The sequence below is a fragment of the Schistocerca americana genome, chromosome 8 (genome assembly GCF_021461395.2).
Source record: "Schistocerca americana isolate TAMUIC-IGC-003095 chromosome 8, iqSchAmer2.1, whole genome shotgun sequence".
Lineage (NCBI taxonomy): Eukaryota > Metazoa > Arthropoda > Insecta > Orthoptera > Acrididae > Schistocerca > Schistocerca americana.
The window spans coordinates 138,200,199-138,223,970 of NC_060126.1; the positions used below are offsets into that span (position 1 = coordinate 138,200,199).

Consider the following 23,772-nt stretch of genomic DNA (forward strand, 5'->3'; position numbering starts at 1 on the left):
AGCAACGAACGTTTGCAAACAAAAATTGTATATATACTCCATTTCAGTAAGTTACTTATCTTTTTCAAAATTAAATGTTACTTTTGTGTGACTATAAGTACCCTGTATTCTGTCGCGACCTATGTACGGACCGATACGATGTTTTATAAAGCGGTTCCGACCTTCAGACTTCATTGACACGCAATTTAATGCACCTGCAAAACCACCCACTCCCGTTTTCACGGAACTTTCAACGTCCGCTCGCCTCCCTCATTTCCTGGAAGCAATTCTGACGTCTCGCATCTCTACGGCACGTGACGGAAATCCAATAAAGTCTTTCCGAGATGGCTGCTAATAATGTACGTCAAAGAGTCAAGCATTCAGATCCAACGAACTACCCGACCTTCCTCAACGACTGCGCCGTTGCGCTTCCCCAGACTGCCGTCTCCTAGGTCAGCGCTGGTGCCTCTTTTTCTTTATCTCCTCTCGATTCTTCCGTTCCCTGCCCGTATCCCTTTCGACCTTGTGTATCTGGTGCCGGCTGACGTAAACAGTGCGGCGACGGCTGGTGGTCGTCGCAGGTCGTTAATTCCGTTATTATGGGGGAGGTAGCAGCGGCAGGGGTGCGCCAGCCCTTTCAGCGGTATTAAACTTCCTTTCAAGCGCAGCATCCTGTGTGCGCGGCAAAAGCCAGCGGTCGCAGCGGGTAACGAGAGAGCGGAAGAAAGACCGAGCCACTGGAGGCAGCGGCCAGCACACACACACTGAGCCAGCCAGGGACAACAGTATCTCGCGTTCGTTTCATCTGCGTTGGAATTAGTCGTGGCCTTGCCGCCACACCGACAGCGGGCTTAGTTTCAGAGAAGGGGCGCAAATAATTGGAGATAATTGCCCCTAATTATCACCGGTTGCACTGTAATAGGGATAAGAATTCAGTCAACTGAGAAAAAGTGGGGGCGGGGGGAGGGTGGTTATAATTCTAATTAAAATGCAGCTACTCACACAGGTCAAGTATGGGCTGCAATTAGCGTATGGCAGGGAAACTTGGTATGCTAATACGTTGATGCGGAACTGATTTAAGCTGGAAAAAAAATTAATTCCAATTTTGGCCACCAGGTGCAAATCTGGCTCTGTACAGCAGCTCGTCGTGCTCATATTGAACACATTGTTTATGTGGCAGTTAACAATAAATTCAAAGTTCCGTTCCTAATCCAATACACACGGAAACATTTCTCAACGTCTTTCTTGCATTCACAACGCCAGACTTCCACCTGCTCTTTCCAGTACAAATTCTCGTACCTAGCCAGTTTTACATGTTTGGGCTCTGTTTAGCATGGGGTGCAGGCAGACTTGCTATTTGTGCTTGCGCCGAGAAGTAAAATGTAGCAAACTGCGCGTGACACTCACCTGCCTCATGGCCATTAGTTGTGGTGGCAGCTTTGCGGTTTAGCTCTGTCGCATTGTCCAGAAGAGCTCCGTGAGGCACAGCTTCCTGAAACAGAGAGGACGTAGGCTGATGTTAGGCAGTGCGGATTCCGGAAGGCGAAGCGCTGAGAGAGAGAGAGAGAGAGAGGTGTGGGAAACAGAGCAGTAAGGTGGCGCGTGGCGGGCTAAATCCGTCCACGCGACACGGGTCGGCCTTGAGGAGGTCGTAGAAAAGTGAACACAGCGTGTGTGCGTGTGCTAAGTGCGTGCGCGTGTAGGAACGTTGCCAAGGATCTCGCGGGCCAGCTCGCTCTATTGCAGGAAGTGCCTTCTGTCACTGCCAACACCTGCAACTTTCTTAGCAATCGTCCTAATTCACTGTTAATTAACGCTAATTAGCTGTGACACTGGGTGTAGTGGCAATAAAACGACTATTCACGTTGGTGCTTAGAATGTATGACTCTGGCGACATACCATCCGACTTTCGGAAAAATATCACCCACACAATTCCGAAGACTGCAAGAGCTGACAAGAGCGAGAATTATCGCAGAAACAGCTTAACAGCTCATGCATCCAAGTCGCTTACAAGAATAACATACGGAAGAATGGAAAAGAAAATCGAGGACGTTTTAGATGACGATCAGTTTGGCTTTAGGAAAGGTAAAGGCACCAGAGAGGCAGTTATGATCTTGCAGTTGGTAATGGAAGCGCCGGCCGGTGTGGCCGAGCGGTTCTAGGCGCTTCAGTCTGGAACCGCGCGACCGCTACGGTCACAGGTTCGAATCCTGCTTCGGGCATGGGTGTGGTTCAAATGGCTCTGAGCACTATGGGACTCAACTGCTGAGGTCATTAGTCCCCTAGAACTTAGAACTAGTTAAACCTAACTAACCTAAGGACATCACAAACATCCATGCCCGAGGCAGGATTCGAACCTGCGACCGTAGCGGTCTTGCGGTTCCAGACTGCAGCGCCTTTAACCGCACGGCCACTTCGGCCGGCGGGCATGGGTGTGGGTGATGTCCTTAGGTAAGTTAGGTTTAAGTAGTTCTAAGTGACTGATGACCTCAGATGTTAAGCCCCATAGTGCTCAGAGCCATTTGAACCATTTTTTGGTAATGGAAGCAAGACTAAAGAAAAATCAAGACATGTTCATACAGTTTATCGATCTGCAAAAATCAAGACATGTTCATACAGTTTATCGATCTGCAAAAAGCGTTCGACAATGTAAAATGGTGCAAGATGTTCGAAATTCTGAGGAAAATATGGTTAGCTATAGGGAGAGACGGATAATATGCAATAAGTAAAAGAGCCAAGAGGGAATAATAAGAGTGGACGAGAAAGAACGAAGGGTGTAAGACAGGGATGTAGTCTTTCGCCCCCTACTGTTCAATCTGTATATCGAAGAAGCAATGATGAAAATAACAGAACGGTTCAGGTGTGGAATTAAAATTCAAGAACAGTCTAATGAAGAAAGACTAAAGTATAGAAAAGTAGCAGAAATGAGAACAGTGGTCACGAAGTAGATGAAGTTAGGGAGTTCTGCTACCTAGGTAGCAAAATAACCAATGATGAACGGAACAAAGAGGACATCAAAAGCAGACTGGCACTGGCAAAAAGAGCATTCCTGGCCAAGAGAAGTCTACCAGTACCAAACACAGGCCTCAATTTGAGGAAGAAATTTCTGAGAATATACGTTTGGAGCACAGCATTGCATGGTAGTGAAACGTGGACCGAGAGAAAACCGGAAAAGAAGAGAGTCGAAGCATTTGAGATGCAGTGCTGCGGAGGAATGGTAAAAGTTAGGTGGACTGAAAAGGTGAGGAGATTTTGCGCAGAATGGGAGAGGAATGAAATATGTGCAAAACACTGACAACAAGAAGGGACAGGATAATAAAACATCTGTTAAGATATCAGGGAATGACTTCCATGATACTAGAGGGAGCTGTAGAGGTCAAAAACTATAGAGGAAGACAGAGATTGGAATACATCCGGCAAATAACTGAGGACGTGGGTTGCTGGTGCTACTCTGAGATGAAGAGGTCGTAGCGGTCCAAATGAAATCAGTCAAAAACCAAAAAACGGGAGATTCAGCTTCAAAAATCAGGAGGCAATAATGATCAAAAACCGGAGAGCTCATTTTCAGTATAATCCCGACACAAATGACGTCTCTCCCTATGACGTCACAAAGCTATGTAACGGCTGTAAAAACTCAAATGGAAACACTGCATCTATCCGAAACTTTGATTCCATACCCCTTATCTGTGGCGTAGCCGAGACAGTCAGTTCTAGGTTGGAATGTTCCTAGACTGGATAGCTCACGGAAACGGTTCCTAATACTGCTTTAAGAATAGCGTTATATTTTTTTTTCAAAAATGGGAAACAAAACACCGAATCAAAGTACTACGAATATGATTGATAGGATGTACGTCAGATATACGCCTATAGAAAAATGAAGCCTTTCAGGGATCTAGGTGACGAAGTAACACTCAGTACCATCCACTCTGAAGATTTATACAGACCATAAAAACGTTCAATAATAAGCGACTCCACTTAAGCACAATGACAACACACAAATAATAGTCCAAACATAGCATAGCAGTAAGCTATACGAGTATACATTCTATACAGAATGCACGGGAAAGAAGAAAAGGTAACAAGCAGTATACAGGTCACGCGTGACCTCCTGATTTCACTGTATTTTGATATAAGACGTCTATTGACTAAAACCGTCTAATGAGCGAAGGACTTGCAGCCATTGGTCGAAAGAACTGAAATGACGGCTTCTCAGTACAAATCCTCGTACCTTTGATCATAACCGAGAGAAATAATGGAATAATTGGGAGGCGACAGAAAAAGAGAAAAATCAGGAGTCTCCTTTCTAAGTCGGCAGAGTTGGCAGGTGTGTTCCGGATATTTTAAATAACCGAAGTGCTGACTGAGGTATCGCAATAAAACAATAAGCAAAATAATTGTAAATGAATTAATGAAAAGTTAGGTTTCGAAGGTAGAAAAAATGAAAAGTCAGGAACACTAAAGAAACAGAGTCAAATATGGAGTACTGAAAAAAGGAAACAAAGAACTAAGGGAAATTAAAGTTGCTGAGTGATCCCAACTGACAAAAATGACCGGGCATTTCAGGGAATCTAAGCAAAGAAACATGCACAAATAATGGAAAAGTTTAAAAGAATGCTTGTAATTTTTTACCTAGCTAGATGTCAAAGACTAAAAGCCTTTATTGTGGGATATTATTCGAGGGTTCTTTAGTAGAGGAGTGCTAGAATCTTATTTGATATTCGTAACTTTTCTCAAACAAAGGTATGTGATTCACTGACTATAGAAACTAAGATATTCGGCATCTGCATTTGAGGCATAAACAACGCTTAAGTGTGACTGCAACCAAAGAGAAACTCTCCGAAAATAATTAAAGTGGTAAGGTGAAAACAGATTCTGGAGGACTAGACTGCTATTCAGACTTTCTAAGAAAACTCTAGAACTCATTTTCTGAACTAGCGGCTTGCAAACAGAGCATAGCTTCTAGCTGTAAACAAGAAGCTTTGCGCCATTTTTTTGTTTCAGAACTAGTTTAATACGTTTTATGAACATCTAATAAGAGTACTTGATGAGCGTGTAAGCTTTCGTAATTAACTACGTGATTGCAGTAGCAAATATAGTAGTAAAAATTACTATTCAGTTTCGAGCGTAAGGCTTTATTAAAAATTAAGAATCACACGTCAAGACGGTAAAGCCTTGCGATCAAGACTGGTTAGTATTTTAATTGTCTATCAGATTTTCCAGTAATGTTGTCAAAAATTATTAAATGTTGTAGTGTCTCATGTACAAATCCTGTAAGAAGCTTACATTTAAAGATTTTTCTCCATTTCGCGGTAATTGGGAACTAGACAACGATAAATTCAGTTGAGTAAGGACGTGAAAGGAAATAGGCAGTGCTCTTGTTGAAGTAGTTCTTCCGGGACCTGCCTAAGTGATTTGGGGAAAACAGAGAGAAATAAAATCGGACGAGGACTTGAACCTTATTTGGAAATTGCCATTTCTCTACCAGTAAATGGGTGAAAATGTGCTTGGTTTTAAATCTAGCTGTTTTAGTCGGAGTTAAACGTCACGAATAAACGCCAGAAAGTGTCTGACTACGTTTGATTATGTGTAACTAAGCGCAAATAAATAGACTCAGTTGCAACATTAATGTAAACTGATGAGCAAAAACAGTGCTTTTCAATAAACATGGCGATGTATGACCACATAAACACCTAATTAAAAATCGTAATGTAAACAAATAGCAGCAAAACAAAAAAGAAATTATTTTCAAAATAATATCGGTTGGCTTATATCACAGTTACGCCGTCAGTCTTATTGCGCATGCGCAGTTGCTGACTGTCCGCAACCGGAACAGGAAGCGCACTCTCCGACGCTGACTGACGGACAGCGGCATCTGCCAAAAATTTGTGGTTCACCACAGCGCTCCACAGAGCGCAGCACTGCGCTGTCCCGCAGCCGTGCGGCGGCGACGCGAGCGCCACGCGCTTCACACCTCGGTTTGAATAATGACCGCATTCCGCGCAGTCCAGGAATCGCTTCTGGTGACATCACGTGACCGCTTACATGAATCAGCGCGAGATGTAATTTTTCCTCCTCGTGACTCCAGAGAACTACTGCTTTCTGTATTATTCACCAAATTATTTAGTAAGTTTGGCATAGAAATCATTGACCAAGAGCGCAGCATTTTCCATCGTCTTCTGTATTTTTGTATAGTTGTGTTGCGAAAGTAAAATTTGTTACTTAAAGCCTAGCATATATGAAAATTACCGAAAACTTCATCTGATATGAATGCGTTTTGCTTCTGCTGTTCTATAAATGCTTTTGCTTCGTGTGGATAGCGGGTAAATATAAAAGTCGCACTATTTTTCATTTGGAAAACATTATTTACTTCATATCTTACCAAACTTTTGTCAAATAATAACATCGTAGGGCATTGCCAACTTCTCGAACTAATGAACCAATAGACCGTCTGGTACACACAGGAAATTGCGTTATTTCACCAAACAATTCAAATGAAGATTGAACAATTTTTGTGGTAGCATTAGGTAAGCGCTTGAAGGATCTTTCAATAACATTTTCAGGAAGAAACTGACGTAGTTAAAAAATTATACTCCATTTACGATTTCAAGACAAATTTTCCATGTTGACCGCTAGAATAATCATATCGTCCTACTTTTCTCAATTTCGTTACTACCTGTGGTGTTGACTGAAGAAAGGCCTATAGTCAAATGTGCCAATACCAGAGTCTCGCGGTTCTAGGCGCGCAGTCCGGAACCGCGCGACTGCTACGGTCGCAGGTTCGAATCCTGCCTCGGGCATGGATGTGTGTGATGTCTTTAGGTTAGTTAGGTTTAAGTAGTTCTAAGTTCTAGGGGACTGATGACCACAGCTGTTAAGTCCCATAGTGCTCAGAGCCATTTGAACCATTTGAATTTTGCCAATACCAGATTATCTGCTTGTTCACGTTATAAATGACAGAACGCATGCTAATGAATGTGAGCTACTACCTTTGGTTAGTTACGAGGCCTTAATTTACATGAACTGTAAAATGCATTGAAGTTGGGTATCAGACGTAAAGCGACATTCAAAATGAAACGCAGATAGTTATCTTTCATCTGCATTAGGTGCAGTCCTGGCAATTTAAGGTAACTGATACTTCAGAGCGATTCAGAGTGGAACATGTGTTCATACTAAATATTACCTTCAGAGTGACGGACAACGCCACTTCTCAGCATTACATCTGTTTTCCCCATCAAGACTATGAAGCACTGAATATCCTTTGTTTTATTTGCGCTTTTCGTATTTAGAGATTCTTACTTTTTATTATGTACCGAGTCTTTTACCGAGAAACAGACGGGGCAGCTAATTAGGAATTCCCTTCGTATCTATCGATTCGCGTCTTAGTACCTTACAACACAAATAATTTGACTTGAATGCTTTCCTCGTTAATGTCGTCGTCCTTCCGGCAACCATGGATCTCAGTAAAGCGTGGTGCCTACTGAGATACAGCGTATGTACCGTATATGAAACTTACGTGTACTATAATGTCATGACTAACTCCAGGAAGGCAATAAATGAGGTGATCGATATAAGCAAGTGAAGTAAAGTTTCCATCAGCCCGAATATTTATTTGAACACCACAGTGCTGTACTGGTCATGATCCTATGCGTGGTGGTAAGTCGTTGCGTTCCTCCAATATTTGAACTGACTTATCCAACTCCTCCTTTGGGGACCTTAAAGATTAAAGTGTGCCCCGAACCAGGGTGGAACTCGGCACTTTTCACTTTAATCTATATTGCCAGAAGTGAAAGAAACTATAAGTGACAAATAAAAATCCTGGAAGTGGCTGGGGATCGAACCGGTAGTCTTTGGGTCCATACTTTTGGTATAGGGACATCATAAATTCAGTTCAGACTACCATGAGAACATAATAGAAAACCTTTGTAAGAATGGTTACACAGACATTAACCGCTGGGTTTTTAACACAGATATCCTTTTAGGACTTTAGTCGACACTATACTGGAGTAATATAGTTCTTTAAAATATTCTAGGAGATAGACAGTGTAAATACATAGAAAAGGATTTTGAACAGGATTTTTATTGGTTTTCCATCTATGAGATACAGTTTTCCTTAGCATTTTATCGAGAATATGTACGCAAGTTTGCAGTTCTAAGCGACGCAGAATAATTTGGAACCACTTTTATACATTGTTGGTAAACTTTTTTGTGTTCATTGATCTAGAGAAGGCTTTTGATAGAGTGGACTGGAAAATATTGTTTAGGAAAATGAATAAATTTTAATACAGTGGCGAGTTAAAAGATTTGATTCTCAAATTATACAGAACTCAGACTACAAAAATAGATATCAATGGCACTAAGAAAGAGATTAGAATAAGAAGAGGTGTCTGATAAGGCTGTCCCCTTTCCATATTTATGGAAAGTTCAATAAAAATAAGTGGCTCAGAAGGTTAAAATTAATGATAAACAATTTGATGACGATGTAGTAGCCTTAGCAGGTTCTGTAAACAGCATGAACTAAGCGTTAAAAAATTCGATCGATTCATTGGACTGCGTTAAAGAAAAAATAAACAGAAGCCTAAAATAACGGTGGTGCATAAATCGAGCAGGCATGTAAGGACAAGCACTGAAGTAAGAAATAAAATAATAATGTAAGTAAATGAGTTTTGCTGATTTGGAATTACAACAACAGAGGAGAACGGAAATATAATGGATAATAAAAGACATGCAATGAATTACCAAGCCTTCAGGAACAAGGGTGCAATGTATTAGCCAACAATTACCTTAATATAGAGACAACAGATCAGGACATCTATTTAGAGTATTTAATGCTATAGTTGTGAAGAGTAGATTCAGGAGAAATAATAAAGGAAAAAAATAGTGACATGGGAAATGTGAATATGAAGAAGAGGGACAAAAACATCCTGGACTGAAAGAAAAATCTAAGGAACAAATAATAAAAGAAACTGTAGATCAAAGAATACAGTAGGTCAAAGAATACAGATTAACGTGACACAGAGAAGCAAAACTAATTTAACTAGACATCTAATTCAACATGAAACCTACCAAAAAACGTCTTAGAAGGAAAATAAATCACGAGACAGGCACAAAACATCCATATTACGAATTGTTATTAGTGGAATGAATTACAGCAATTGTAACCAATTGGCGATGTTGGCAGTGAACAGAGAAAGATGGCTACATAAACAAGGCGTGTGTTGTGTCTGATGATGATGATGGTGATGACGACGATGATTTGATGATTTTATAGCGGAACAGCCACGACACCATTGTCTCAAGGTGTATTTGGTCACGTGTTACTAGATACTTGCGTTGATCGCACGTTCCTATGCGGCTGTTCTAAAACGGGAAGTGTGGCTATGACACAGTGAGCGACATTGTACATCGCCACCGCTGGGAGATGCAGCTCACTTAGTGCACAAGTGGTGTTGGCAAACTTCCAGGAAGCCGGCTTCGCTTTAACGCCCGCCGAGGACGACGAATGCCGCCACGTCACATTTCATGGCGGCGGCGGGCTTTGCCCAGCGGCAGATATAGGCTACCTCCCGCTGCTTGAAGTCTAGATAGAAAGGATCCTGGCAACGCGGTGTAATGCGGAATAGACCACTAGATGTTACGAAGGGGGAACCCCCAGTATAAAAGTAGGTGGGGAGTATTCGTTGTTAGTACAGAAGTAGTAACAGAAGAATGGGTCGGTGAGAAGAGCTACCCTGTGTGATCAAAAGTATCCGGACACCCCAAAAACATACGTTTTTCATATTAGGTGCATGGTCCTGCCACCTACTGTAGGTATTCCATATCAGCGACCTCAGTAGTCATTAGACATCATGAGAGAGCACAACGGGGCGCTCCGTGGAACTCACGAACTTCGAACGTGGTCAGGTGATTGGGTGTCACTTGTGTCATACGTCTGTACGCGAGATTTCCACACGCCTAAACATCCCTAGGTTCACTGTTTCCAATGTGATAGTGAAGGGCAAACGTGAAGGGACACGTACAGCACAAAATCGCACAAGCCGGCCTCGTTTGTTGACTGACAGAGACTGCCGACAGTTGAAGAGGTGTACGGAAGTAAAGCTGTGAGGACGGGTCGTGAGTCGTGCTTGGATAGCCCAGTTGGTAGAGCACTTGCCCGCGAAAGGCAAAGGTCCCGAGTTCGTGTCACGGTCCGGTACACAGTTTTAATCAGCCAGGAAGTTTCATCTATCCAGACCATCATACAGGAATTCCAAACTCCATCAGGATCCACTACAAGTACTGCGACAGTTAGGGAGGAGATGAGAAAACTGCTGAAGTCGCAGTAATGCAAAAGTTGAAACAATAAAATGTTACCTTCTCCGGCTTCGGCTATTGAGGAATAATGGGTTGTCTTCTACCACAGACACTTAGACACGTCACTGTAAGCGTCCCCAGCAGAGTTCAGGCGTCATAAAGGCGGTGGGGGGACCCATCCCATAGTAATGTCCGCTAACAGGCGTGTACATTTGATAAGATAGTGTACAGTTGAAGGACATGCGGAATAAGCAGTGGTCCTGTCCTCAGTTCGTTTCAGTACTGCTTTGCTTTACACAAGGCATGTTCATTTGGGAGACGCTATACCTTTGCCAGCCCATTAGGTAAAAATACTTAGCTGTCATGAACCAGAAAGTTTTTTGTACATCGGCGATCTTCAGCAAGTATCCTCCTGTTGGAACTGCCCTGCCTTCTTTCGATTTTGTAACTCATTTACCCAGCCAATTAGGGGGGTCATACAATTTAATGCGGAAGTCGAATCAAGGTGGAGCTCTGCGTTCTTCACATTAACATATCACTGACGGAGATGAAAGAAATGACAGGTTTCCCGCAGAGTTTACATTTTACAATAAAAGTGTTATATTTTAAATACAATGAATTACAATGTCGTACAAACGTTGATTCAACACTTAACTATTACAACACATGCATCTAATTGTTTGCTTTAAACAAGGAATTAAATAAAAAATAAATGTAGCTAAACCAGAGTCCAAGACAGTGGATGTTTTTTTATCCATGAGAATATAACTTTCTGAACAACACAAATTAATTTAACTTCTTCTAGCAGAAGCTTTCCTGTGTGCTACGTTGATATGTTGTCTGAACCGCTATTGGGTGTAAATTAGAGAAATAAATATAAATATCGTGTGACTAGGGCCTCCCGTAGGGTAGACCGTTCGCCGGGTGCAAGTCTTTCGATTTGACGCCACTTCGGCAACTTGCGGGTCGATGGTGATGAAATGATGATGATTAGGACAACACAACACCCAGTCCCTGAGCGGAGAAAATCTCCGACCCAGCCGGGAACCGAACCCGGGCCCTTAGGACTGACATTCTGTCGCGCTGACCTCTCAGCTACCGGGCGGCGGACATTAGAGAAATGAAACAGCAGAACTGCAACTACTGCCAGAGAATGTGTGTGTGTGTTTTTTTTTTACTAAAATAAGGCTTTCACGTTTTTTAAGAAGTGAACATGTGATATTTTAACTAATGATGTGAATGATTTTCTGTATTTTGTGGTAGATGGAAACGGTGTATCTAAATGTTTGTTAAATAAAGTGAACACACAACAAATTAGACCTAAGTGCAAAACATAACATTTTCCTCACTTTCACTAAAAAAATAAATAAAAAGTTTCAGCAAACGATACTTTACGTTGGATTATGATATGTATCATTAAAACTGCCTGTATTTGGAATCTATTTTCTAACATTCTTACACTTACAGAGCTACGGGGGTTTTAGTAGCTGAGATGAGATCGTTAGCACACTAAACTGTCGGGCTACTCCGAAGTATTACTGTCTCGCTTGAAAACACTGGCCTTGCCTTGGGCGTTTACCTGTTGGATAGTGCGCTGCTCTCATGGGTGACATCTAGGAATACGTTAAGAATGGCTACAAAACCGAGTGCACTTTATGCAGTTGATGCTCACTGCAGGAAGTAGGGACAGCGTGCTCCCTAGGGCTTCCCTAACCTTGGTGCAGCGAGTGAAACCGAATCTCTACAAGAGCGGGTCGTCGGTTAGCCAAAGCCTTTTAACTACGGCTGAGCGGAGCTACACGTGTATATAATAACAAGATGCGCAGAGAAAGCTTCAACACCAACAACTGCCTCATATCTGCAAAACACACACACAGTTAGGATGATTTAAATAGTCTGGTTAATTTAATAACTGTTTTATCAAGTGAACTACCATCTTCTTAGACAATGAGTTACGAAGCCCTCGGCCGATAATGTCACGCGCATACGATGTGTTGCGTACAAAATGAAGTATTAGAAAGAATAGATGAGAAACCATTCTCGGAAGAAGGAAGTGGGGCATTTTGGTAAGGCGATGAGGAATACTCAACGTATCTGGGGAAGAAGCACCAGAGAAAAGTTATGAAACCAGTCACAGGAAAACGGAAAACACTTTTTCGAGCACGCCGTGTCTTTAGGCTGAACAGATATAGAAAGATTACCACGAGATAGCAAAACAGTACTCATAAAAGTATAATACCAGGGAAAGTGAAGTAATATTTTTGCCAAGTTAGAAGAGCCAGCAGCAAATAAGACAGTGTGGAAACGGCGCATGATGCTTGTCTGAATGCGATTTTAGAAGGTAATGCATCGTATGTTGACAGACAAGATTTTGAAACTATAGCTAATGCAAACTGTTCTGGATTTACAATATTCTAAAAAATACTGTCAAATTACATGTACCATTAACGCGCAGCGTAGGCCTAACTCGGTTAACTCATAATGTAAAATACAAGCTCAGAAGAGATCAGAGAACTCTGAAAAGGCTCATCCTTGGCCTAACGTGAAACAACTGAGGAAACAGACGACTTGTTGCAAATCAGTGTCTAAAATTACATTAGGGAAGCAAATATAAGAGATGGACGAAGATGGTGTGTCACTGGGCTCCAGGATTCACACAAAGACTTCGCGGAAACAGAAAAGAGCCTTAGAGATGTGGTAGGAAGTCGCTGCAGTCACCTGCCAAAGAACGGCAGAACGAAGACCCGTCATCAGCTCGAAACTTAGCCGCAATTTATGCGTGCAATGACTGATTCGTCTTCGTGATGCAGTAAAGAGGCACGCTGTTCTGAAAAGTCTGTACGAAACATTCTCGTAAAATCTTAAGACCCAAGAGATTTTTTTATGATGTGAAGTGATTGGATCGAAAGTGATTGTCTACGCACTGTCTAAAAAGAATTCTGACCCACAATGCATAAATGGGAATCATCAACATACTTGCACCGATACAGAAGCAATTATCCGTTACCGTACGGAAGATTACGGTCTGTCTTGTGCCTCATGAGACCAGGTGAAGCAGAAGCTCGGAATGTTGAAGAGTGGGTCGCCATTCCAGCTTTCGCTGTAAGACTTGTAGGGAAATTACGGGGAATGTAATTGTGGAAGCTGAATGGATTTGAATGACAGTTCCCCCAAATACCAGCCCCGCATATTACCAATGCACCAAATTGTTCGGTCCAGTTACTATAATTTTTGGTATGATTTAATTCCTCAATTACCCTAATGCAAATAACGTGCTTGTATGGCTTAACATGCTCCCGCCGACTTCTATAGCCAGAAGCTCACGCTAGAACCTCCCATTGGACAGCATGTACCACTGATAGCCTTCACTAGATCCTCCCATCGGTCAGCGTGTACCACCGGTGTCCCTCACCGGATCGTCCCATTGGGCGGTGTAAATCAGCGATGGCTCTCGCTGTACCCTCCCATCGGGCAGTGTATACAACGTGTGGCTGACACTAGATTCCTCCCATCAGTCTGGATGTACCACTGATACGGCTTACTCTCGACTTTACCACGGAGCCGGCCGCGGTGGTCTCGCGGTTAAGGCGCTCAGTCCGGAACCGCGCGACTGCTACGGTCGCAGGTTCGAATCCTGCCTCGGGCATGGGTGTGTGTGATGTCCTTAGGTTAGTTGGGTTTAAGTAGTTCTACGTTCTAGGGGACTGATGACCACAGATGTTAAGTCCCATAGTGCTCAGAGCCGTTTGAACCATTTTTGAACTTTACCACTTATGCTACCAGCAATACACTAACGTATTACGCAATATCCACCAGCCAGGGGCAACCGAAAACTGTGACTACAATGGAGGTATGAATTAAAAATCGCCTCCGTCACAACTTTTCGTGTTCTATTAAGTACACGATGCATTTCGGACCCGTGGGTCCGTCATCATATATAATTTCTCTTAATACATGCTTTATTTTTTTCTCTTGAATGAGGTGAAATGCATATTCCTGTCACAAAAAAAGGTTTCATACATGTCACTTCATTGAAGAGGCACATTTGAATACACATGTTTGTAAACACATGTACGAAAACGATGGAAAAAAGAATGTTTGCTGGTGCTAAAACGTTAAAAATGCTTTTCTTGTATTACATGCTAAGTTTGCGCTGTTCATCTTTTCCGCTGTTTCGCACATATTTTCCTCGTTTGACTTCAGAAATTCATAACCTAACGTCAAAACTTAGTGACACGAATATGCGCTTCACCTCATTCAAGAGAAAAAATAAAGCATGTATCAAGAGAAATTAGACCTCAAGATGGACCCACATCGTACTTAATAAAACACAAATAGTTGTGATTGAAGGCGTTTTTTAATTCATATCTCCAGTGTATTGAATACAGTCACGTTTGAAGCTGCAAAGTATGGATAAAATTAGACTGTGATTACAATTATGTGAGGCCCTTCAACGAGAGAGCTTTCTCAATAAATGTGATGTTATAGAATTTGTGATTAATGTAGTGTAAAATTATTTTGTGTGATTTCTCGTTGTTTTAAAAGGACGGAAGTATCTCCATATGCAAAAGAAGCACTCTATCTTCAGGCCACGAGTGGCCTACCGGGACCATCCGACTGCCGTGTCATCCTCGGGGAGGATGTGGATAGGAAGGGCGTGGGGTCAGCAGACCGCTCTCCCGGTCGTTATGATGGTATGCTTGACCGAAGCCGCTACTATTCGGTCGAGTAGCTTCTGAATTGGCATCACGAGGCTGAGTGCACCCCGAAAAATGGCAACAGCGCATGGTGGCCTGGATGGTCACCCATGCAAGTGCCACCAAGCCCGAAAGCGCTTGACTTCGGTGATCTCACGGGAACCGGTGTATCCACTATATGCAAAAGAAGAGGTAAATATATTAAAGGACAGCATAGGACATTTGAATAAGAACATAGCCCCACTGCGAGAAACAGCAAATGCAGCGACGACAGATGAAGGAAAGCACGAATGCAAGAACCGCCCCACTGAGAGGAACTCAATTCTTAGCGCCAGAGTGAACGTGTTGAAACGGAGACTGCAAGCTTGCAAGACAGAGGGGGTAGGCGAAGGGTGGAGGGGTGGAACCACTCCCGTATGCAGCCCGTACGACGGATTAATGACCGTTGGTGTGCTACAGTGGTCAGCGTGAGTGTGTTTTTAAGGCGGTTTTAGATAATCGTTTAGGCAGATACTGGGCTGCCCACTAATCTCTGACTCAGAAAATGCTGCACACAAACAATTGAAACGCGATAAAATTAAGATGTGAGTTTACACGATTCACAGGTCGATGGCACGCTCGATTTCACTTCCTTTGGTTAACTGACGTCTGTGATGACGTGAAGGGTATCTGCGTCAAACCGAAAATAAAAATAAATGTGCCAAATCATGGAAAGAGCGGATCCCGTACGAAGGAGTAAACATGTGGAAAGGCGAGATTGAAAAAGAGAGAGAGAGAGAGACAGAGAGAGAGAGAGAGAGAGAGAGAGAGAGAGAGAGAGACAACAAAATCTTTTTTTTGCTAGAGAAATGAGGAGAGTACGCTACCGGAAGCGCCGACGCGGCGTCCACGTTTGCAGCAATAAATCTAACTGCCACGGTCTGTGAGAGGGGCGACGGGGGGGGGGGGGTGGAGGGGTAGTGGGACGGGCGGGTCCACGGTGGAGGGCAGGGGACGCGCCTGCGAGGATAAATAGCGGCCGTGGGACTGCGCCATCCCCAAACGCACTCCAACAAGTGGGCGCGAGGCCGGCTGGGCATAAAGCGTGAGGAGCGCGCGTGGAGCGCGCGTGGAAGCACCTGTTGGTTTCGCCGCCGCCGCAGCCGACGAGAATGGGGCCCTACAGCTACACATCCGAGCTTCAAAAGCATCTGGATTCACAACAAAACAGGGAGTGCTATCCCGTCTTCTTGATATCTAATGCTCGCTGAATATCACGCTTTCTTCAGATATTCTTCTATTACAAAGGGAAAAATTGTGATTTTAGTGTAATAGCCTCTCCCTGCCCAATTCCTCTGCTCATCTCTCTCTCCCTCCTCTGTCCATCTCCTCCCACTCTCTGTCCATCTTCTCCTCCCCCTCTCTGCCTATCTCCTCTCCACCTCTTTGTCCATCTCCTCCTCTCTCCATCTGCTCCTTTCTCTCCGACCATCTCCTCTCTTCCTCCTCCTTGGTGTCCATCTTCTACTCGCCCCGTCTGCCTGTCCATGTTTTCCTCCCTCTCTCTGTACATCTCCTCCATCCCACCTGTCCATTTCCTTCTACCGCTCTCCGTAAATCTCCTTCGTCCCCTCTCTCTGTTCACCTTCTCCCTCTGTCCATCTCCTTTTCCCCCTCTCTCTGCCAATCTTCTCCTCTCCTTCTTTTTGTCCATCTCTGTCCATCTGCTCTTTGCCTCTCACTGTCCACTTTTTACGTCACCCCTACTTAAATGGGAGATAGGTGGTTCTTACCCCACAACACTTCTTTCCTGATAATTTGTCTTATGTACACCGAGTTTCTGAGTACTTCCACGTACGAGACCCGTGGTCTCCTGTGATTCACTACAGAGTAACTGCATTTCGTTTGATTCCTTACCGCATTTATCTTTGATCCTGTACTGCACTGAAAGCTTCTGCACAACAGTACAGTTGTTGTCAGGACGCACCGTGTATCTTGTCTGGCAACAAACGTATTCTGTTCACTTCCAGTACTAGCTTATAACAACAATAATGTCCACTTTACTATTCGTCCTCTGGTTTGCATTTACTATTGCTTTGTTCTGTGTTGGGTCTGTTTTTCCGGCAGGGCTAGTTGTACGTTAGCGGTAATACACAGCCATGATTTTAGGTTTACTGGCCGATGTGCTCATCGCGTATGGCTTCACTGAATGTAGTGGCACAACGATACTGTACTGTTCCCGCAGCGACGACAACCACGTCGCTGTACTTGGGACTGTGTAAGCGCTCCCTGGGATTCGTGAAATGGCGTCGTCTTCCTATGGTAAACTTGTAACATATGTACAGTAATGAAAGTGTATCAGACTAGTGACCATTATAATAAATATGCATAGGTATAATAAAGTCGGCTAGGTCGCATAAAAAGTGAAGAATGACTTTATTAATCACAAAGTAAGCATGACGTGTTTTGGAATTATTTCCATCTTCAGGAATCTACTCGAATGCAAAGGTAACACAAGGACTAGAGCGTTACCAGTGGTGCATGTAACTTGACAGACATCTCATGTTACGTACATAAGTGATAAGACTATTGTCCTTGTGTTACCATTGCATTTGGGTAGTTTCCTGGAGATGGAAATAGTTCCGAAACGCATCAAGAGTACTTTGTGATCAATAAAGTCATTCTTCGCTTTCTATATGACTTTTTATGCGACCTAGCCAGCTTAGCTACAGATTTACACACATACATACAGTAGTTCCTGCGAGTAGCATTCGCATAGACGGGAAAACCAGAACGGGTACTTGATTACTGGTTTCGATCAATTCTCAATACATTCAGATCGGTCTGCTTTAATAAAATGATATCAGCACGTAAAATTTGTAGCCAATACTCGCTAAAAAGATTGTGTGTCCGTCCACACATAGATATATGCCGTTTCCACAACATTTTTTTTTTCATTTCTTAGTGCGTGGTCTGAAATATAGCACAGTTCAAAAATGGTTCAAATGGCTCTGAGCACTATGGGACTTAACTTCTGGGGTCATCAGTCCCCTAGAACTTAGAACTACTTAAACCTAACTAGCTTAAGGACATCACACACATCCATGCCCGAGGCAGGATTCGAACCTGCGACCGTAGCGGTGGCGAGGTTCCAGACTGTAGCGCCTAGAACCGCTCGGCCACACCGGCCGGCTATAGCACAGTGTTGCAGTATTTTTTATTAAAGGAAGATAGTTTGATAGTGGATGCTAGAACTTCAAGAGAAACCTTATAGGTCGTAATAAAAGTCTTGATTGAGCTCCTTGTAAAGCCATCATATCCAGTTCCTCAGCAATTCAGCTGTCACCACTGTTTGCATCTAAAATATATAGCCAACACCCACGGGCGCGGCTGGATCAGCAGATGCTGTCATATTTTCGTAGAGCGTATTTTCGTTCAAACGAATACAATCACGGTATTCGTTTTATTCGGGCCAGACCATATCGTTCTCGATGCGGCAGTATTTCACTTGCAGAGGAAGGAAGCCATGCCGTTATGAAGCGCGGTGATGGCTCGTCGTGCGTCTGGATAGCTGTTGTTCGGTGATAAATTCGCTGCACAGCGCACGTCCTACATTGCCGAGTAGTGCTTGACCCACTTGCACCGGTGGACGATGCGGTGCTCCCAACATTACGAGGATGCCATAAGCGATTGCCGCGAGGCGCTTCCGTTGTCTCTCCGCTTTGCCCTGCTGCAGCAACTCTGCAGAATCGTGGACAGAGAGGCATTGGGCACTGAGTAAGACACTTGGAAACGCGTTCGGGAGGAGCGCAAGTCGGATCCCAGTACGGCCGTTCTCTTAATCATATCATGTGAACCCTGGGATGATCCCACAAACGGTGACAATGTCTGATTATTGCTCCCTTCCCTCCCCCCTCCAAATCTTTGTCCAGTGCGAGCTTTTATCGTCTGTATTTACGAACCTAAATGGCTCTGAGCACTATGGGACTTAACTTCTGGGGTCATCAGTCCCCTAGAACTTAGAACTACTTAAACCTAACTAGCTTAAGGACATCCATGCCCGAGGCAGGATTCGAACCTGCGACCGTAGCGGTCGCGCGGTTCCAGACTGAAGCGCCTAGAACCGCTCAGCCACACCGGCCAGCTACGAACCTAAGCTTTCTACTTATAACGCTGGAATACTGGCAATTTTCATTGTCTGCAAACAACACAAAGCTGCTAAAATCTTTATTGGTTACAACTAGTTTCGACAGTACGTCACTGTTGCAGAAAAATGAAGACTAGCAGCGTTGTGGTGATTTTCTATATATACTATAAAGTACCTGGCGCACTTTTCTGTTTGTGTGTGAAGACTAATTTCAGGAATTGTTCTGGGCGTTCCCAAACAGACAGATCGAGTCACGAGCTGAATGTTATGAACAAGTCGTCTGGTCGTTGGTACTTAGCGCTACGCGTGCAAGCCGTGTCGCTAGAATACAGTAAATAAGTATTTTATAAAAGTTCTTGTACACAACTTAAAGAAGCCTTCGTTTCGTAGTATTGGTTTCGTCCCACTTGCGATGAGGTCGCATAGGAGGCTTGCCAACATTAAACGAATAACTGGACTCGCCATTAACACTGGTGGAAGTCACTAAGTAATAAGAACCCACTAGTTATTTAGCTACCTGATGCAGGTTGCTCAGTTATATTGGTTTTGGTCTCCACACTTGCCCTGAAAAGTAAAAAACCGTTAAGTAATAAGAACCCACCAGTTATTTAGCGACCTGATGCAGGTTGCTCAGTTATATTGGTTTTGGTCTCCACACTTGAACTGAAAAAAAAAAACGGAATACGTGCAATATTATTTTAGAGCACTTGTACCACACCGAAGCAGTCACGGTTAAATACATAGATTTAGAGGACAAATTCGATTTCAAGTAACAAAACGATCTCTCTCTTTGAGCTGGATCACTCATTGAAGATGTCCCATTTTCTGTTTTTAGCAAAAGACGTATTTCATATAGAATCCTGCTACGTGATACCATTTAGGCAAAATGGTTAAAATGGCTCTGAGCACTATGGGACTTAACATCTGAGGTCATCAGTCCCCTAGAACTTAGAACTACCTAAACGTAACTAACCTAAGGACATCACACACATCCATGCCCGAGGCAGGATTCGAACCTATGACCGTAGCGGTCGCGCGGTTCCAGACTGTAGCGCCTAGAACCGCTCGGCCACATTGGCGGGCCCCGTGGCAGGATTCGAACCTGCGACCGTAGCGGGCGCGTGGTTCCAGACTGAAGCGCCTAGAACCGCTCGGCCTCACAGGCCGGCCCATTTAGGCAAACACCACACTTAAATGCCTCGGGGCCACACTGAGTCGGATGTTAGTAATCCCGGTTACACTACTAGGAAAGATTCGTGAGATCAATCCTTCGTAAAATTTCCATGTTGTGCACCTGCGCACGTGCGTGTATGTGACAGACTGGTTTGTAGTTCACGCCATTACTCTGTCAGAAATATTCATTTCAGATACAGATATCATACCGACAGACTGTTACCACAGTGACTGCGAAAAATTTGTTTTTTGAGTCAACAGATTTGCTGCAAGAACCCCTTGAGTTACTGCCATGACTTTGACATGCTCACATAATTTTTAAACATCATTGTACTTATTGCAAACAAAGAAATTATGTTTTGAAAGCGAGAGTTCCGCTATTTTCTGACCACAATGCATGCAGCGAAATGCGTAGAAACGGCTGAGCTGCTTTGTTAGAAAATATACATATAACTACTTTGCTCCGTTTCTGAGATGAATGTGATGTCCAAAATAGAATCTTGTTGAGCTTTCAACCGACTTTCTCAAGTGTCAGATCACAAGCAGCAATAAGGGGCCTATTTACGATGATTCGCACGCCTGATTTAAATTCTCCGTAACGTCTTGTGCAACTGATCTGGCAGTCTTAGCTGGCGTCAGGTGTCAGAATTTTCTGGCCGTTCCGGATGCGCTTACGGGCGGTTTTGCGTAATCGGGAAGCCACGAGATCGGCCTGCCCAAGACCTCGGAACATCTGGCAGCTGCCGACGCGATAAACATTGCGGTAGGGCAGGAGTAACGACGCATTTAGACGGCCGCGACTCACTAGTCATGTAATGTTTATGGGAAGAGGGGGAAAGGGGAGAGGGGGATAGGGAGAGAGGGAGAGGCGGAGGGGAGAGAGAGGGAGAGGGAGAGGGGGAGAGAGAGAGACAGAGAGAGGGAGAGAGAGAGAGAGAGAGAGAGAGAGAGAGAGAGAGAGTGCAGAGAAGGTTGGAGTAGCAGAGCCAGAAAGGGACACAGTAACTATAGCGACGATAGACTAAAGTAATAAACACGAAAAAAAAAGGGAAACATAAGTACAGAAGACCAAGAAAGGGCCTATAGCAGGAGCGTAGTCCTTCACCCCTGCTTTTCACGCTATACATCAGAGAAGCAATGATCGAAATAAATGAGGGGTTCAGAAGTGGGATTACAGTTCAGGGTGAAATGATATCAATGATAAGATACGCTGATAACATTGCTGTCCTCAGCGAAAATGAAGAATAACTGCAGGATCTGTTGAACAGAACGAGAAGTTTAATGAGTATAGCATATGGGTAGAATGTGAATCGAAGATAGACGTAAGTAAAGAGGAATAGCAGAAATGAGATTAGCAACAAACAAGGTCGAAATTGGTGTCCAAGAAATAGACGAAGTGAACAAATTTTGCCACTGCGAAAGCAAAATAACACTTGGGGGAAGAAGCGAGGAGGACACAAACAGCAGACTACCACAGGTACACAGAGCATTGCAGGGCAGAAGTAGTCTGTAATATCAAAAATCGGCCTTAATATGAGGAAGAAATTTCCGAGAATGTACAGTTTGCATTGTATGGGAGTTAATCGTGAACTGAAGGAAAACTAGAAAGAGAAGCTAACCGTCTGAGATGTTGTGCTATATAATGATGTCAAATTAGGTGGGTTTATAAGATGAGAAATAAGGAGCTTCCTTGCAGAATCGGCGAAGAGAGGAACAGGTAAATAATATAAGGAGAAGGGACAGGATGATAGAACATATGTTAAGACATTCAAATTCCATGATACTCAAGGGTTCTGTAGATGGTAAAAGCTGCAAGGGAAGACAGAGACTGAAATATGTCCAAGAAATAGTTGAGGGCGTTTGGTGCAAGTACTGCTATGAGATGAAGAGGTTGGCACAGGAAAGGAATTCATTGCAGGCTACATCAAAGCAATCCAAAGACCAACAGCCCACTCCCCTCCCAAAGAAAGGACATATTTCAGAACCACAAAGAGCTTCTGTTAAAATAATTCTTTATTTATTACCGGTTTCGCTCTTCTGATCCACAACAGGTACCATTAAATTATTTACAACTGCCTACATAGCATGCTTTTACTATGGCTTCAACGGAAAGAATCCCAGGTAAATGGCATCAATAGTAGGACATATTCCACAATCGACAGTAAATGGTACTATCACAGTTAAACGATCTTCATGTACTGCCAATCTGGTTCCACCTATTCTCGTGAAAGCACTCGTAATTATTTCCTGGTGCCTTTGTCCCGCATCGCTGTAGGGTGAGCAGGGCTATCAATGGATTTGGCATGGTTAATCTGAAGGTTGGCCGGATGCCTTCCCGTCGCCATCGCGTAACCTACTGGGATTGAACATGTGAATGTCAACTGTCTGTGTGTAGTGTTATCCACGTGGAATTGAGCGAAAATTTTTCAAATGTTGGCGAATCGTGTGTAACTTGGTCGGTATCTGGGTACCAGACAGATGTTCACCTAGTGGGATGTGGAAAACCACGTAAAGGCCACATCCCTGCCGGCCGGGACAGCGAGTCCTCTTCGTTAATCTGGCTGGCGAATTCGCTCTGGAACCGGCGCACCTCCGCGTCCCGGAAGCGGCGCTTTAACAAACAAGGCAGAGCTGAGTCTGTTTAGAGATCTAAGCAAAGGTAGCTTTGGAGTACAGAAATAGTTGCCGAATACCACTGTCTTAACCAGTAGACCGCCTTCATTGTCCTCCACGTGTGAGCGCTAAAGGCCGTTTCCCTTGCCCCCTTCCACTCTGTGTTAGCAACAAGAAGCTCTGGCGATATTATTTTGGAACTGGGCAGTCCTTGACGCGGTGACAGACACCTGGCACGAAGCGAGCATGCAGCCATTAAATTACATTCTCCACACGGGTCCCCGGCTGTTTACTGACCTAGCCCGCAGCAGTCGCGGGCGCAGCCAAACACCGTGTCGCAAATGCCAACTCTGCTTGCGGCAGGTCAGGTCCTGCCAAGAACGGCTAATTGTGGTAGGTCACCAAGGGAGACCCACGAGCCGCAACTACTCATAGGAGCCACAGAAGTCACCTCAGTGCGAAAACTGCCGCTTTCATAGGGCTATATGCATACGGAATCAGTGTTAAGGCATTCATTCCAGTGTGTTGTACACTGCCGTACAGCAATGTTATTCAAGAGGCGCTGGTGACGCAGTAGTTGCGAGATGAGGAACACCTCGCAGGTGCGCCAAGATTTATTGGTAAGAGAGCGATGGCGGTTAAGAGCGTGCAACTGTTCATAGAGAGGGAAACTGCTTCCAAAGCCGGCGAGTTGGGAAACGGGTGCGAAACAATCGGAAAAAAACTGCGGGACTGCCCATAAAAATTACTTGTATTGTCGGGAGCTGTGTCGATATAGTGTAAAGGGGAACTACTATGGGAAAGGTCAGCAAGCTGACAGGCCGTTGTAAGAAATGGTCTCTGCGCGATTTGAAATTTGAGAATTGCTTCCGGGAGTTCTGCCGAGTTATTTCC

At 43.9% G+C, this 23,772-nt stretch overlaps 1 protein-coding gene across 1 annotated transcript in view; it reads left to right on the forward strand.

Annotated features, from left to right (window-relative positions):
* LOC124545631 (loricrin-like) overlaps positions 1-9,560 on the forward strand; it is a 36,541-nt gene extending 26,981 nt beyond the window's left edge. Inside the window, exon 3 of the mRNA XM_047124577.1 lies at positions 9,441-9,560. Within this exon, the coding sequence (XP_046980533.1) occupies positions 9,441-9,560 (120 nt within the window). The remainder of the gene's footprint in view (positions 1-9,440) is intronic.
* The last annotated feature ends 14,212 nt before the right edge of the window (positions 9,561-23,772 follow it).